A 16,802-nucleotide genomic window follows, 5' to 3' on the forward strand; every position below is an offset into this window, starting at 1 on the left:
GAGGAAACACCCAATGGGGTGTCCTGGAGCATTGGTTCCCTACTATTGGGGTCTGGAGGAGCACAAGTTGGCACAGACACTATGGGGGACGGAGCCGGGGGGGCTGGTAGTGGAGCTGATTCGGGGGACAGCATACTCCGCATGACCTCAAAGGCGTCCCTGCCTCGGGGCAGAGAAAGCTCCGGTTCCGAAGAAATAGGAATCTTTCTCCGCACCGAGGGGGACGGCTCCGAGGCCGATGTTGGAGCCGAGCTCACCTGCGCCGATGCTTCGAGAGGGAGAATGGGGTCGGACAAGGGTCCGATGCCACTCGCCCCCTCGGAGCCAACGAGGGAGCCCCGGCATCCAGATTCCTCGATGAAAGGTACCATCAAGGGAGTCGGAACCGAAGGAGATATGGTTATTGGAGCCGATGGTTCCACTACTAGAACCCCAACAAACTCCGGCTCCGAGTTCAATGGAGTCGGAGGAGGAACAGAAAGGGAGGTGGATGGAGCAGATACCTGTTGAGGAGGGTTAGACAACATTTTAGCTAGTGCCTGTGATTTTAGCAACCTACTTACTACTCTCTCCACATCATGATCAGACAGCCTAGAGGATCGAGAGGAGTGTGAAGAACGGTGGCTACATTCATTTTGCAATAATGGAGAGCCAGAAGCCAAATGAACTGACTAACAAAGGGGACCTCAGCCTTTTATGGCTCTGAGAAAGCTCCGAAACATCCAATGGAGCCGGAGGGGTTGTCTTGTCAATGCCAGCTGGAGCCGACATACTCAGTAAATCCTGTACCGGAGTCGACTCCAAAGGTGGAGCCGACGGTTTAGAGGATTTTGGGGATTTCACTGGCTGTGAACTTTTTGCCGGTGAATCCTGAGGTTTTAACAGACTCCTAAGGATCAATCTGTTCTTCCGTTCCTGCAGGACTCTTGGACTAAAGGCATGATAGAACAAGAGTCCTGCAGGTGAACGGCGCCCAAACAATAAACGCAACTAGTGTGCCCGTCTGTCAGAGACATTTTCTGACAGCACGAGTCACACTTTTTAAATCCAGATACTTTAGTCTCTTTAGACACATCAACCACAAAAAACCTAGCACCAGAAGAGAAACACAGATAGAAAAAATTCTACTCTAGTCAAAGTACAATAGACTATGTAAAAATATATAAAACAAACTCCTTTCTCTCTCTCTTTTTTTTTTAACGATAGCAAAAAACAGGGGGAAAGGAGAGCCTCTAAGTTAAACGGCTTCCTTGGGAAGGGAGTGGGGAACTCTCGAACTTAAACGAGTTCTACTAAAAGGGACTAAAAGGAGAACAAGGTACTCAACAACAAACACTAGTAAATAAAACTAAGAAAGGTAATTTATCTAATAGTTTTATAGAATATAAGAAAATATTTCTTCACACAGAATTTGAAAATACAAGCCTGAGCCAGAAAACGACACCTCGCAGCTGAAGAGGCAAATGAAATCTGGGTAGCTGTCGCTAGGCATCATGGGATAAGGGGTAGCCTCGAGCCAGTAAACAGCTCTCGAGCTATTGAAGATGGCAGAGTCAGAGCAGAGGATCAGCTCCGATCCCAAACAGCAAGAATGAAGGCAAGATAGACAACTTAACATCAATGGTTTACACAGCGCTGAACCCCAAAAAAACTAAACTCCTCCTTTTTACTCTTACTTGCAAGTCCCCCCAATAGACTTCACAGTAACATCCAATAATGGTACTCTCATATCCCCAAGATCCAACTAACAAACTACTAGGTATCACCATAGATAACAACCTTAACTTAGACACCCATATTAACAATACTCTAAAATCTGTTAAAAGAAAACTAGGCTCTCTCTACAGGATCAAACCCTTCCTCTCTCCTGCAGCTAGAATAACTATTACTCACACCAGTCTAATTTCTACTCTCCTCTATGCCTCACCCATATATACTAATCTCTCTAAAAACAACCTTAATAAAATGAAAAACTCCTACAACAGTCAGACTTGCTATAGGTAACCCTTTCAGAACCCACCACTGTTTTAATCTAAAGCAGCTAGGATGGCTTGAATTACAAAATCAGCTTAAATTCCACCAAGTGACCATTGCCCATAAAACCCTTTACCAACCTACTAATACCCCTATACTATCTACCCTCATTACCCCCTACAACAATCTAAAGACCTTATGATCATCACAAACTTCTTGTAAATATTTGTAAATCAAACAGGGCTGGGGACTCTTCTCTCCAATACTGTTGGAAAACCCTGGAACCTTCTTCCTAACTAACTTTTCCTCAGAACACACTGGTTGTGCCCTTGTACTAAACCTGATTAACTAGCTCTTCTTACTTGGTTCACCCTTCCCTCCTCTTCTCAGTAATCAAGTTCCTTATCTTAATAACAACTTATCTTGTCCTTCTATACTATTACTTGCATCTTCAGAATCTCATTAAGGAGACTACCTTTTACTAATATATTGCATAATCTCAGCACCTACTTTTTCTTTAGGACTACTTGTATACTAATATATTGTATAATTTGGCTGCCATCTTTGTCTTTATGATGTATTGCAACTACATTTTGTATTGGACTAATTGCATCTGTATATTTTGCACTATGTTATGAACAAATGACCTCTGATTATTCTTTGTACTGCACCTGCAATGTTCATTGTATACATTAATTTTTGTATATGTGATTTTGTTTGTTTCCTCGGAGCTCATCTCCCCGGGCCTCTACTGAAAGTGGACATATATCCAGTTAGATTAGCCCGGTCAACAAATGTTAAATAAATAAAACAGTGCAGTTGAGAGCAGATAAGGGGAAGGGACTTAAGGTCCTATTAAAACCTATGTTGAAAGCTAGACCTCTCTCTAGGTAGAGGTATGTAAGCTTATATTATGGACCTAAGCTAGTATAGCAGGATTCTCATGTATTTATACGGGTCACTTAGTTTACCAGACACTTAGTTTACCAGACACATTTAGTCTAGAATTTGACTACATTACCAATATATTATGGTTGCATTTAGTATATGTCCTTTTTTTGTACATATATTTGTATATCTTGTATATTATTTTTATGTTTTTGATTCTATATTCTTTAGAAATTTTAGGAATGTATATTTTTAGCAATGTTCTTATTTAGATGCCTGTACTACTTTACATCCCAGTATGTTCATTAAGATTGTTTCTCTAATTCTTGATTTTAAATTGATGTTAATTGGTTTTTAGCTGATTTCAATTACCTGTTAAGAGGCTGTGCTTTTTTGTTATATATAGTATAGCTTGCCTACTTTGTAGTGAACTTCTGAGGAAACAGTACCCAAACTGTGAAAGTGCTTACTTTTTTTAATACATGATTAACCTCGCTTTGGCATCGTTTTGCACTGCTCTTTATTGGATTTCGTTTTAGTCAAAGCACAGCAGTCATCTGGTGTTGTCTGGTTTCCCTTGGTTTTACACACACACACACACACACACACACACACACACACACACACACGCAAGATGCTAGGGACTAATTAAGGATTACTTTTGACTTAACTGTAGTAAACAAAATTACTATTGACCCTGTGCGGATAAGTATTTTATACAGTAAGTGCCCACTGTAGTGGCATATTGCTTTCAGGCTGGAAAAAAAACAGAAACTCAAACTTTATACAGCTGCTAGGTCTGACTCTGGTGGGTCAAAGCATGAAGTTGGTGCAGACAGCTGCCTTCGAGCCGAACCTTGATATGCCCCCCCCCTTCAAGGTTTACTGCGAATAAAACATTCTGGATGTCTTTGCCAAAGAATCATACAAAACAGCTGTTAGTGCCTCCCAATAAAAGCATATAAAACTGCCACTACTGTTACAGCTGCCAAAGACAACTCAAAAAAATTATACTTTTAAAAAATGTTTTACTAATATAAAAATAAAGCACATTTGTTAAATAAATTCGTTAGAGTCAGACTGTAAAAATCATTGAGTTATTTAAACACAATGTCAATCAATAACAAACAATAATGCAGGAGAACTTGAGTATCTTAAAACTCTAATGTACATTAGGAGCCAAAAAACCATACACAAGTTTGTACAGAATTTTGTCTAACTTTATTCACAGAGTACACCTGTTTTATACAGGTCATTATCAGTTTTGCCCACCTCACTGGTGTGGTCAGTGACAGGGTCTTTACATCACAGTAATTCATGAAAAGTGCTGAATTTGTGTTTTTCAAAAAGTCTTTTTCCCATGAGAATGTTACAGCCTTGCAAGCAGCTGGTCAGTCACGATGACCTCCTGAGGATGTAGCCAATTCAAGGTTCTCTGATTAGTTCAAATACAATAGATGTATGTCTTCTTAATGCCTTTCTTTGTCTTCCTCATTTACAGCTGCGCACTATCAGAGATAGTGCACACAAGGCTACTCTCCTGGTGGAGGCAGGAAAGAGGACACACATGCGAACAGATTTATTATTTTCTAACTTTGCAAAATAATCTTTACTTGAAAGACATGAGCCAGGCTGTGTTTGCAAGCTGCCAAGGTCAAATTTCTGATTACACTGCAGCTTGTGCTTCAAGCAATGCAGGTTTATTTCTACTATTATTCTAGTAAGACAGAATTAAATGCATTACATAAACTTTGTTCTCTATTATGGATTTAAGTACATTTATTCCTAACTAAAGCACACATTTCTCTATATATTTGATCACACAACTTATATATGTTTGAATGTTTAAATACACATCTTCCTAAGCAGCACACATTGTAAATATATTTTCTAGGCAGCATGTATGTAAATATATTTTCTAAGCAGCATGTATAGATTTTTTTAACATTCTCCCTCCTGTTAATGCATTTAATGCTTATTTGAAACATAAACAGTATTAGTTCATTTCTTAGCCTTTTCCTTTCAAGGATTTTCAGCTAAGTAAGTCATTTGTTTTATATTTTAGATAGGCTTTCACTTGGTATCAACAAATTTAATTCCATATCTTGGTACATGGTTTCAGTCACTGATACATCAACTAAATCTTTAACTAATTTTTTCACACAGGGTATCCCGCAGCAGACACATGCTCCAATTATGAGCAGTACCACACAAATTGCAATCAGAATGTTCATACCCCCAAACAGATTCTGGAAAACAGTGGGTTTGGGCCTGGTTCTGCCATTGCTGACACCTGCTGTATTACCTCCAGGTGATCATTAATTTTATGCTGGTTGTCTGGAATGTACGCACAGCATTTTTCTTTGATAAGCGCCAAGACCACCTCTCGCCGCTAGGGTGAAGTCGAGCCATTCGGTTCTGTAATACAACTGTTCTCATTGCATTCATTTCATCAGTCACAAGTTTAAGAGCGGAAAAAGTCGCATTGCTCATTACTTCGAGGAGTTTTGACAATTTCCTCAGTTCCCAAATTGATTTGGGCTGGGAATATCCCAGCCCAGGATATAACACTGTCACTCAAGTCCATATGGGTCAATTTTTCTTTGTCCTTCACAGATGAATGATCCTTCCAGCTTGCTTTAATCTTACCCACTGGATTAGTAGGTTTTTTGACTGTATTTTCGGCTTGCTGAGCTACGTCTTTCACATTATGTATTTTACCCAGGGGCAATTCTGCAGTATGTCTTATGGCTGGAACCAGATAACCCAAAAAACAACTGCCGGACCAATTCTCAGGTAACCATTTATAGGCTTTTTTCCCACAGACAAAATAACAGTTTTTTACTTTTGTACTGATGCGGGTTAACCCTGAATGAAACATTTTCTTATCTATAACAGATAATTGTCTATATATTTCAGGAGTTTTTTGCACATCTCTCAATGTTGTTTTCATCAAGCTTAAGTATGAACCATAATTTGTGCTACAACTAGTACCTTGGTCTATAGGTTTTATATAACATTTGTAAGACACAGTTATGTTACAGTTACTCCAACCAACCTGGAGTGTATCATTTTTAACAAAACAAACAATTCCTTTCTGAGTAACAGGCAAAAATAATGCCACTTTGTCTTGTGATTTCACAGTGCCTGTGTCAAATAACAGGTTTTCCCAAGTTTCATTTATTCCCAAGGGGACAGCAGACATCAAAAGTCCTCCATATGCTGTGGGTATTGCAGTACAAACCCAGCAATTTGAAACGCTCATAGTCTCTACATAAACTCGGTTCAAATCCAGGTATGTGATAAAGTTTGGGTGCCAGTCTATAGCCAGTCCTTCATCACGTTTTATTAATTTCACTTCTGTAGTTATATGCAAGAAAACCATAACAACAAAAGGTCACTACAAACATAGTTATGTATGATCAGTAGGCCAGTGAACCAATGTCTCTGGGGTTGTTTCATATTTTTATTCATTCTGCCTCTGGCCATCCTGTTCCTGTGGTATGTCCAAACTAAATTTCTTAACAGGTTTGCAGTGGGTTAAATGAACCCAAGATGATCTCTCAGCAATTTTTACTGCAGTGGGTGTTGCCAATAGTACCTGGTACGGACCTTCCCACCTTGGACTAGTTTTTCTCTTTATGATTTTCAGCCAAATCCAGGACCCCGGGGTCAGCACGGCCTCCGGTTTTGCTTCTTGTTTATTTGAAAAAGAGTTCAACTGCAAAACAGTCTTATTTGTTAATAACTTTTTCATGTAACTAGCTAATGAGCCATCGGCCTCCAGCTCTGCAGGCATGAGGGCCTTCCATTGTGGCACAAAATATGCCCTTTCAAACACTATTTCAAAAGGGTCAAGCCCTTTACATTTGGAACAGTTTTTATGCTCAGCAGTGCTAAAGGCAGACAGCAAATCCAAGTCTTTTGAGTCTCACTCATTAATTTTTTCAACTTGTTTTTTAAGATTCCATTGTACCTTTTCACCAGCCCTGCTGACTGAGGGTGATAAGCACAATGGTTTTTTAAAGAAATCTCAAAAAATCTCCCAAGCTGTTGTATTGTTTGATTTACAAAATGTGTCCCATTGTCACTATAAATTTTTTTTGGTATGCCAAATCTAGGAATGATTTTTTTTACTAGGGCCTTTGCTACTGTTGCTGCATCCGGATTTTTGGTTGGAAAAGCTTTTACCCATTTTGAAAACATATCTATGATTACTAAACAGTATCTTTTCCCTTCACATTTATTCAGCTCTATGAAATCCATACAAATAGTATGGAACGGATAGGGTGGTGTTGGAAAGCTCCCTCGCTTTGGTTTAAATGCTCCCTGTGCATGATGTTTGCTACAAATATGACATGTTGCACAAAATTTTTGTGTATAATTTGTGAATCCATATGTTTGGAATGTTTTGTTAACTAACTGTACCATCCCCCCTGTTGAGACATGGCTCTGCCCATGACTCAACAAAGCTGCATATCTAAACAAATTAGATGACAATATGGGCTTTTTTTCTTTGGAGATGTACAGTCCCTCTTCAAGGATTGCTCCTCGTTTTATCCACTTTTGCTTTTTTGCTTTTGTAGCTAATGTCTGCATTGTTTTTAACATTTCTAAATCTAGAGTCTCAGAAGGTTGTAGTTCTTTATTTAAAAGCACAGTTTCTGGGTCTGAGGCAGCTGCTGCATCAGCCGAAATCCTATCTTGTTGTTTTGTATGGGCTGCACATTTACAGATAGCTATTCTAGTGGGTAACTGAATAGAATCTAACAGGTTCAGAATCAATTGTGCATGATTAATCGGCTTGCCAGTAGATGTTATCATTCCCCTGTTTTTCCATTGTTGTGCGAAGACATGCACTGTAGAGAAAGCATACTGACTGTCAGTATATATGTTAGCACATTTGCCTTTCGCTAGAGTGCAAGCACGTGTCATCAATTCTGCTGCTTGAGCTGACAGGTTATGTTGCAGGGGTTGTGCTTCTATGATTTCGTCATCAGTCACTACTGCATAGCCCACTAGGTTTTTCCCTGTAGGACCTCGTCTACAGGACCCATTCACAAAAAATGTCACCTCTGCATCAGCTAAAGGTACATCAGTAAGATCTTGTCTGGGTGTGGTTGTTTGTTCCATTTCCTGTAGGCAGCTGTGTGGTATGCCATCCACAGGAATTGGAAGTAATGTCGATGGATTTAATGTTGTATAACGTTCAATTGTCATATGGGGTTGACTCAATAATATGGTCATGCAAGAAAGATGTCTGGCAGGGGATAAAAATGCTATTTTTTCTTGCAGTAAAATTATTGCAACTGCATGAGGTACTCTCAACGTGAGAGGATGAAACACCACCACTGAGGCTGAAGCTTGCACTGCCATAGCTGCTGCGACTACTGCTTGTACGCAGGGTGGTAATGATCGTGATCTAACTGTGATGAATAGTAAGCTATGGGGCCATGTTGTTGCGCCAGTACTGACGCCATATATCCCCTACAATCTACAGTTTGAAAAAATCTCTTATGGTAATTCGGAAGCCCTAAAACTAATGATGAAGCTATTAGTTGTTTTAGTCTACAAAAGGCTGCTTCTGCTTTTGGAGTCCAGTGCAGTGTTTCTTGTGCTGCCATTGGTGTTTTAAATATTAAATCAGCCAATGGAGCCGTTTCTAAAGCATAATTCGGTATCCAACTTCGACAAAAATTAGTCGTTTCCAAGAAGGACATCATTTCCTTTTTGGTAGTTGGTTTAGGTGCTTGTAAGATAGCTGTTTTCCGATCTTCATCTAATGTTCTACCTTCTTTGGATATCACATATCCCAGGTATTTAACCTGTTTTTTCCAAAGTTGCAATTTATGTTTGTTCACTTTATGCCCCTGCTCAGCTAAGAATTTTAACAATGCTATTGTATCTTCCCTACACTGGGATGTCATCTACATAAAGTAGTACTTGGCTGCCCCCTGGTGGAGAAAACCCTGCCAGGTTGCTAGCCATCTCTTGTGCGAATATTGTTGGACTTTCACTATATCCCTGTGGTAGTCGGGTGTACGTATACCTTTTGCCCTGAAATGTAAATGCAAACCAATGCTGGCTGTCAGGGTGGATAGGTATTGAGAAAAATGCATTGCTAATATCTACCACGGTGAAATATTTCTTCAAATCATTTAACAAGGTATGTGGGTCTGGCACCGTAGGTGCTCTTGGTATTACCGCATTATTTACAGCTTGTAAATTTTGTACCATCCGCCATTCCCCGTTTGCTTTTTTTACAGGAAATAGAGGAGTATTACATGGTGAATCTAAAGATTCCACCAGTATCCCTTCCTTAAGTAATGCCATTATGATAGGTTTGATTTCCTGTTCCGCATCCTTGCTCAAAGGATATTGTTTTTTTTTTGGTTTAAAAGCTGATTTTGGTGTAATAACTACTGGCCCTGCTGTTTGAATAAGTCCTACATCTGATTTTCCTGTTGACCAAAGAACATTTGGTATTTCACTCAAAGCTTTTTCTTTTTCTTTTATTAAGAACGCCAATCAGCTGTCTTCACTCTGTTGTAAGTGTACAGCTGGGCGCTAACCAATTCAGTTTCTGTTTCTGTACTCCTAAGTCCGATAATTCTGAGTCAGTTAGTCTCTCCCATCCTGTCACTTTGTCACCCAAGTCTACCCACCTAACATTTTTGTTTTTGGTTAGGCTAACGTGTGGTAGTTTATTGGATTTGTACAATTCCAAAAACTCCTGAGGTAACGAACAACTCACTACACTGTTGCCCTCAGTGTCCCAGTATAGGGTCCGTAGTATCAGTCTATTTGCAGGATTCCTGAACAACTTTTGTTCGTATTCTTTATCAGGTCCTGATGTGCTACAATAATATAGGGTGCAATGTAATGAATGTTGCTGGTCAACATCGAGGGAGGCACCTTGCTGGTGGCTACATTCATCAGTTCCTTGGTCACTGCCCTGGACCGGTTGTAACCAGATCCTGGCTGTACCAATAATAAGCTTCACCCTCCACAAAAGTATCAGTTTGTCTCTGTGCCTCCATACCGCTCATGGTAGGGACTACTGCTATGCCAAAAGTTGCATAAGATTTTTTCCTAATAAGTTCATGGGGCATTTGGCAGAAAGTACTATTTTACTCCTTTGGGTCATGCCGAGACGGGTCAGTTATTGCTATATCATGGGAAAGTGGTTCCCTGTACAGCTGTCCGCTTGCTGCTTTCACTAATATGTAATCAGGTGACTCAGAATGTTCGTAACTTTGAAGGATGTATCAAAGTTCGTGATGCTCCTGAATTACACAAAAATTTGACTTCTTTCCACCAGAAGTGTAACTTCCGAATAGAGCTCTAAGCTCAGTAGTGCCAGATCTAAAACTTCACTTTCCCCAACTTCTACATCCAGTTGCATGTCATTTGCTTCTTCTAAGGTATTTACATTATCCCCTGCTCATTAGTCTCTCCTGGTGACTGCTGAGCAGCATAACTGTCATATAGTCAATCCTCATCTTCCTTATCCTTTTTGGTGCCTTGCTCCTGCAATCCCTTGCCAAATGTCCCTTAATTGAAGCACTCACCTTTTTTCTTTTTGCTCTCATAAATTTCTGAGTTTCTGTCAGAGCGTTTATTACCCTGAGTATTTTGCTTACCCTTTTTGGCTGCTTGTACTACAAACTTCAGCTGTGAAGACTTTTTTCTTTTTACTGTTAAAATGTTTCTCGGCATGCCTAGCATACTCTAATAAGGCTTGAAGCCTACTTGTTCGGTGATCTATCATGTGTTTCGTGATGAAGCTATTGATAGGGGCAATACAACCTTTCAAAAATGCATTCTTCAATTGTTGTTCATATGAACTATCATTCTTTTGATTTTCAGGAACAGGCATGCCACTATGGTTATTAAAACATTCTAATAATCTACCATAGTATGCATCCACAGTTTCATTATCTTGTTGTACACACTGGTTAATGCAAGTCCAGTCTGCCCTAGGTTTCCATTTTTCAGTAATGCGGTCTGTAAGACCCTTCAATTTAGCATTTAGTTCTGTGTCACTATGTGGGAGTGGCCTGTCACGGCATTCCAGGCGCCACAAATCATGTGCCAGTCTGGACCTAAAATTTGTCTAACTACTCTTTCTACCTCTTCCCCATTTAAGTGGTAACTCAATCTCATACCCTGTAAATCCTGTAGAAATTTCTCAAAGTTAATTTTTGGATGGGGAATTCCTTCTGTAGCGGATGTCTTCCGGTGTCCATGGTCTATACACTAAGAGAGTTGAGGCCTGGCCCTCCTGTCCTGCCTGTGGGTTTGGTACTTCTATTAATGGACAGATTTCCTCACTCTCATCTAATAAACTTCCGCTTGGTTGTATATCCACAAGCGTTGACGTGTTCGGGATCTAGTTCCGATAGGTTCTCTTACAAATGGTTGTCTTAATATCCCTGTTGTCTCTGGGTAACGGGGGTTCAGCCCGCCTCCCACTTCATATTCTGAGTAAGGCATTGGTGGACGTGGTAGGAGGGACCGATGCTACTATTATGTTATTATCCTCTTTGTCTAAAAATAATGCCTTTGCATTTTTATTTTTCTGTTCCCTCAATCCACCTATGTGCTTGAGGAACACCCAACTGTTGTTTTTTGCCTGACCTTCTCAGATTTTAACTGTCTCAAAAGTTTTATTAATGACATTTTATCCAATTTACCATCAAAGTCATACTTGTTAACCCATTTTGCAAAATATCTCACATTATCTGCTCTCTGGGATTGCATATATTTTGCATCTTCTGTTAGGGCGGTCACGTGACCCTTTAGTGCACTCATTTTCCATGTCTTTGAAAGAAAAAAAAGAAGAGAGAGAGAGAGAGAGAAAAAAACAACAGAACTGTTACGTAACCCTTTCTCTTGTACCACGTGGTATCTTATTCCCGTATTCACAGTAGTGTCTAGAATGACTGTTTACTTTGCTTTGTTTTATTTCCTGATCTATGACTCAAGATACAATACTTGACTACCTCTCTCCCTGCTATCACAAACCTTAGCAATAGCACAGTGTAACCTGGTCCCCGATCTAAAACAAAACAAAGAGAGGAATTCTGCTTACCCGAGCCTCCTGCTTATGTTTGATAGGCTTTTAGGACCCAGTTTTCCGCACAGATCAGACAAGTGGACAGCCTCTTTGGCACGACAATTCAGTCGGAGGTCTTTCCTTCTTCTATGCAGACTTCAGTACCACCTATATATTCTGACCTGTAGCTTACCAAGGAATTTCGCACGATTAGGACCAAGATGTTAAATAAATTGTTAGAGTCAGACTGTAAAAATCATTGAGTTATTCAAACACAATGTCAATCAATAACAAACAATAATGCAGGAGAACTTGAGTATCTTAAAACTCTAATGTACATTAGCAGCCAAAAAACCATACACAAGTTTGTACAGAATTTTGTCTAACTTTATTCACAGAGTACACCTGTTTTATACAGGTCATTATCAGTTTTGCCCACCTCACTGGTGTGGTCAGTGACAGGGTCTTTACATCACAGTAATTCATGAAAAGTGCTGAATTTGTGTTTTTCAAAAAGTCTTTTTCCCATGAGAATGTTACAGCCTTGCAAGCAGCTGGTCAGTCACGATGACCTCCTGAGGATGTAGCCAATTCAAGGTTCTCTGATTAGTTCAAATACAATAGATGTATGTCTTCCTTAATGCCTTTCTTTGTCTTCCTCGCACTATCAGAGATAGTGCACACAAGGCTACTCTCCTGGTGGAGGCAGAAAGAGGACACACATGAACAGATTTATTATTTTCTAACTTTGCAAAATAATCTTTACTTGAAAGACATGAGCCAGGCTGTGTTTGCAAGCTGCCAAGGTCAAATTTCTGATTACACTGCAGCTTGTGCTTCAAGCAATGCAGGTTTATTTCTACTATTATTCTAGTAAGACAGAATTAAATGCATTACATAAACTTTGTTCTCTATTATGGATTTAAGTACATTTATTCCTAACTAAAGCACACATTTCTCTATATATTTGATCACACAACTTATATATGTTTGAATGTTTAAATACACATCTTCCTAAGCAGCACACATTGTAAATATATTTTTCTAGGCAGCATGTATGTAAATATATTTTCTAAGCAGCATGTATAAATTTTTTTAACAACATTGTAATTTGATGAAGCAATAAAATTATTAGAATTTCCAGTACATAAAACTACAATAAAAGAATTTAACAAAAATGCACACAAGCAGATCAAAAATTCCAGTGCGTAAAACTTTAATAAAAATTCAACAAAAATGCACATAATGAGAGACCATTTTACACTTAGATGTGACAGTATAGTTTTAAAGTTAAAACCTGCTCCATTATCTTGACATTGTGCAGCTTTCTATTCAGTCAAGCATGAATGTGGGCAAACTAAATCAAATTTTCAAGTGTCCTATGATTCTGAATCCTTACACCTCATGAATGTTGACAGGGAGATTCAGCAAAAGCTTAAGAAATTTGCTAGAAACTCAATAGTTTTTTTTTCCACGTTGCTACATTTGTATTGTAAACCATTTGTTTTAGAAGTACAAAATTATGTCAAAAGCTCAGTTTATCATATGGTACAAAAAAGCACCAAAATGAAAGTCTGGATTAAAAAAGTAAAACTAAACTTTCTAGAGCATACCTGGTCTGAGATATTACTCCAAGATTTACTAACCAGCACTGCAGGCAAAATTCTGAATTAGGAAATCACTATTAGGGTACAAAGAAGTGTACAAACTCGCTAGTGTTTATTCTCATAAGAGTCTTTCTCTATTTGATATGTCAGACCTTTAGGGTACCATTTGAGAAAACTGAAATCAATGCATCCTCACCATTTCAATGGCAGTTTAAAGTCTCTCTCTTGCTCAAATGGTGATGTCACCATTTCAAGTTCAAGAGATCATGGTCTGCAGCCTAACATCAGGGCAAGTATGCCACAAATTCTAGCACACTGTATTACATCTCGTTAGAGTATGAACAGTACGCGCTGTCATTCATCTAAGAACTTAAAACATCCCACACACCATGTTTTGGGTTTCCTGCAGCATTCCTAAGACTACAAAGTTTCCTTGGTGCACTCCAATGATTTTTCCATCTTTCTTTAACAAAACTTAACAGCAGCAATATACTCCAACAAAAAACTTAAGGAATGCACTACTTCTCAACCCTCCCTATAAAAGAACCTTACTAGCTATAACAATTTAAAAGTTCAAACATTGTTTTAGGCACCAATACACTTTAGAGTAACTGAACAAGCATGTCTGGTTTAACCAGTGGAAGATTTAAGTAGCAGCCCTATATGCATTTAATGGGGAGGATGATGTTTAAATACAACAATGATCTGTACAACTGGTTCAGAAGCGACTTTCAGGTAATATGTTGTGAAAGGTGCTATTGCAAAAGCAGTCCAAAGGCTAATGAATTCATCTGCCCCTTGTGAATGCTGTTTAAGAATCAGCTGCATGAAGTGAATACCTGAAACAAAAAGGAATGCCTAGTGATACTGCCAGTTCTTTTGGGGGCTCTTTTGTTTTGGCTTCTTTGCACCTTCTCTTGACAATCTGTCAGCTTCTTCATTTCCTTTAAATCCAGCATGTCCTGGAATATGCATCTGTTAATGCAGAAAAATAAACACAAAGGTTAGTATAGACACTGATAAAATCCTTCATAGCTATTAACATTTTCTTAAGTACTATATTACACGTTAAACAAAACCAATTAACAGGACTTCAGTAGGAAATTTTTCCCCTGACAAGCATTTCATCAAAGAAAAAAAAAATCAGCCTTCAACCGCAAGGAAGAAAAAATCCAGGACTAGTTTCCATACATTTTCTTTCCAACACCAGGAACATCCTTAAATGAAACCCTTCCCCACCTGGGAAGGATACGCTGGTTCTATTACTCCTTGGGACAGTGTGAAGAACTGGAATAAACAAGAGTCTGATCAACAGGATGAAAAATGACCCCCAAGAAAGGAGGAATTCCCTTCTACTGCCATCTGTAACTTTGATGAATGATTTTCAGAACACATCTGTCAAACTATCGGTTGCCAAAAAGAAAAAGAGAGATTCAGACTTTATGGAAGAAACAAGCGGCCAGGGTAGGAGGGGGTCAGAAGTTCTTGAAAAGTCATTTGGACTTGTTGGCCTGTCCTTGGTTTTAGGAGGTTTGAGGCTTCTTTTTGAAACCCCCTTGCCATTTCTTCTGAAACATCTTTTCAAATGTATTCTGTTAAGTATGTTTATTCTACTTTTTGCCAAAACTAATGAGTTAGAAAATCCCTTAGAAAATTTGGAAAAGGAGGGCTGATAAGCTTACCACTTTCATCTCATTTTTTGATAACCTTTGCAGTAGAAGAACCCAAAACTAAATCTCTATTCCAAACCAATTTAAAATCTCATTTTTATCATCTAGGAGGTTCAGAGAATGCAGCAATGCAAACCTCCCCAAAACAGTACCATAGTCCTGGTAGTAGTATCAGCATACACACACTGTAAACAATGAATACTGACCTGTGCAATAAAAAACAATTTAAAGTAGATTTTTTCCTCAAGAAACTGCAGCTAAAACATTCATTTTCACAGTTAGAACAAACTAAAGTATCAGCCTCAAAATTCAGTATTCTGACAAAGCCGAAGTACACTTTTCCTATACTTTTCGATAACTTTCCCATTCTTATCAAAGGGTAGGGTTTGAATGTTTAGCAGCTGCTGAGTCAGGTTTCAGAATAGTGTATAAAAATTAAGACCGAGGAACTTTATACATCCTGTCCGCTGACTGACTCAGAAAAATTCAGGCATTAACACACATCCTCTGATGTAATCAGAAAAGGAGGAAGGGGAGGGGCGTGGCCAAGGATGAACACAGGATAGCAGCAGATTTCTTCAGCTCCACCAATTTCATTACACTGACAGGAATTAATTACTTAAAAAATTAATTTTTGAAGTAATTTTCTTTCTAAATATGTTTGTTTTATATAGTTCTTGAACTATATCTAAAAAAGAAAGGAAATCTTAATATTCCTGTCAGAAATCACTTTGGAAATTTTCCTGTCAGTTTATCAGTCTGAAATGAGTTCCAGTAAGACAAATTCTCAAGACTCCAGCATCAAGAAAGAACTTCAGTCTCTGATAATTATAATCCAGCAACTTACTGCTAAGATGGATAAAATGGATACTAAAATAGACACCTTCATAGAAAAAACTACAAAACAAATAGACTTGTTACATATAGACCTGCAACAACAGAAGATCCAGATGACAGGCATAGAAGAAGCTGTGAATGACATGGAAAATAGAATACAAGAGGAGGAAATCAACATTGAGTTTCTGCTGAAACAAAATACACATTTACAAACAAAGCTGGATGACCTGGAAAATAGATCGAGGTGCAATAACATTAGGATTTTTGGACTGCCAGAAAATATTGAAGGTAACAATATTACTTCTTTTTTAACAACATGGCTCCCTAAAACTTTAGACTTACCAGAAGCATTCTCTTTTGGTATCGAAAGAGCACATAGATCCATAGCTAATACTAACTCTAACAAAAACTATCCTAGATCAGTTATAATTAGATTTCTATCATCTTTTGATAAAGAGATGGTTCTTAAATCTGCTTGGGCTAAAGCTCCTGTTAAGATTAATGAGACAACTGTGCGTTTGACAATGACTATTCTTCCATGGTAATAGCTAAAAGAAAAGTTTTTCTGCCACTAATAAGGGAGCTTAAAAAAGCACAGTTTAAAACATACCTTCTGTTTCCTGCCAAGTTTAAAATCTTCCTTCCTGATGGTCCTAAAATTTTCGATGACTTAGACTCTGCCTTACTGTTTATCAAAAAAAATAAGATTTTGGATAAAATAGAAGAAATGGAATGGGCTAGTCCTTCATTAAAGAGACTGGCAACTGA

The 16,802-nt window shown here is 38.6% G+C and overlaps 1 protein-coding gene across 1 annotated transcript in view; it reads right to left on the bottom strand.

Annotated features, from left to right (window-relative positions):
• Positions 1–13,119: 13,119 nt before the first annotated feature.
• The window catches only part of RNASEH1 (ribonuclease H1), a gene marked incomplete in the record, with an annotated part of 1,200,073 nt that continues 1,196,390 nt past the window's right edge, over positions 13,120–16,802 (bottom strand). Inside the window, 1 exon segment of the mRNA XM_044070435.1 lies at positions 13,120–14,502. Within this exon segment, the coding sequence (XP_043926370.1) occupies positions 14,386–14,502 (117 nt within the window).

The sequence above is a fragment of the Protopterus annectens genome, chromosome 1.part0, assembly GCF_019279795.1.
Source record: "Protopterus annectens isolate FY-2018-M chromosome 1.part0, PAN1.0, whole genome shotgun sequence".
Lineage (NCBI taxonomy): Eukaryota > Metazoa > Chordata > Ceratodontiformes > Protopteridae > Protopterus > Protopterus annectens.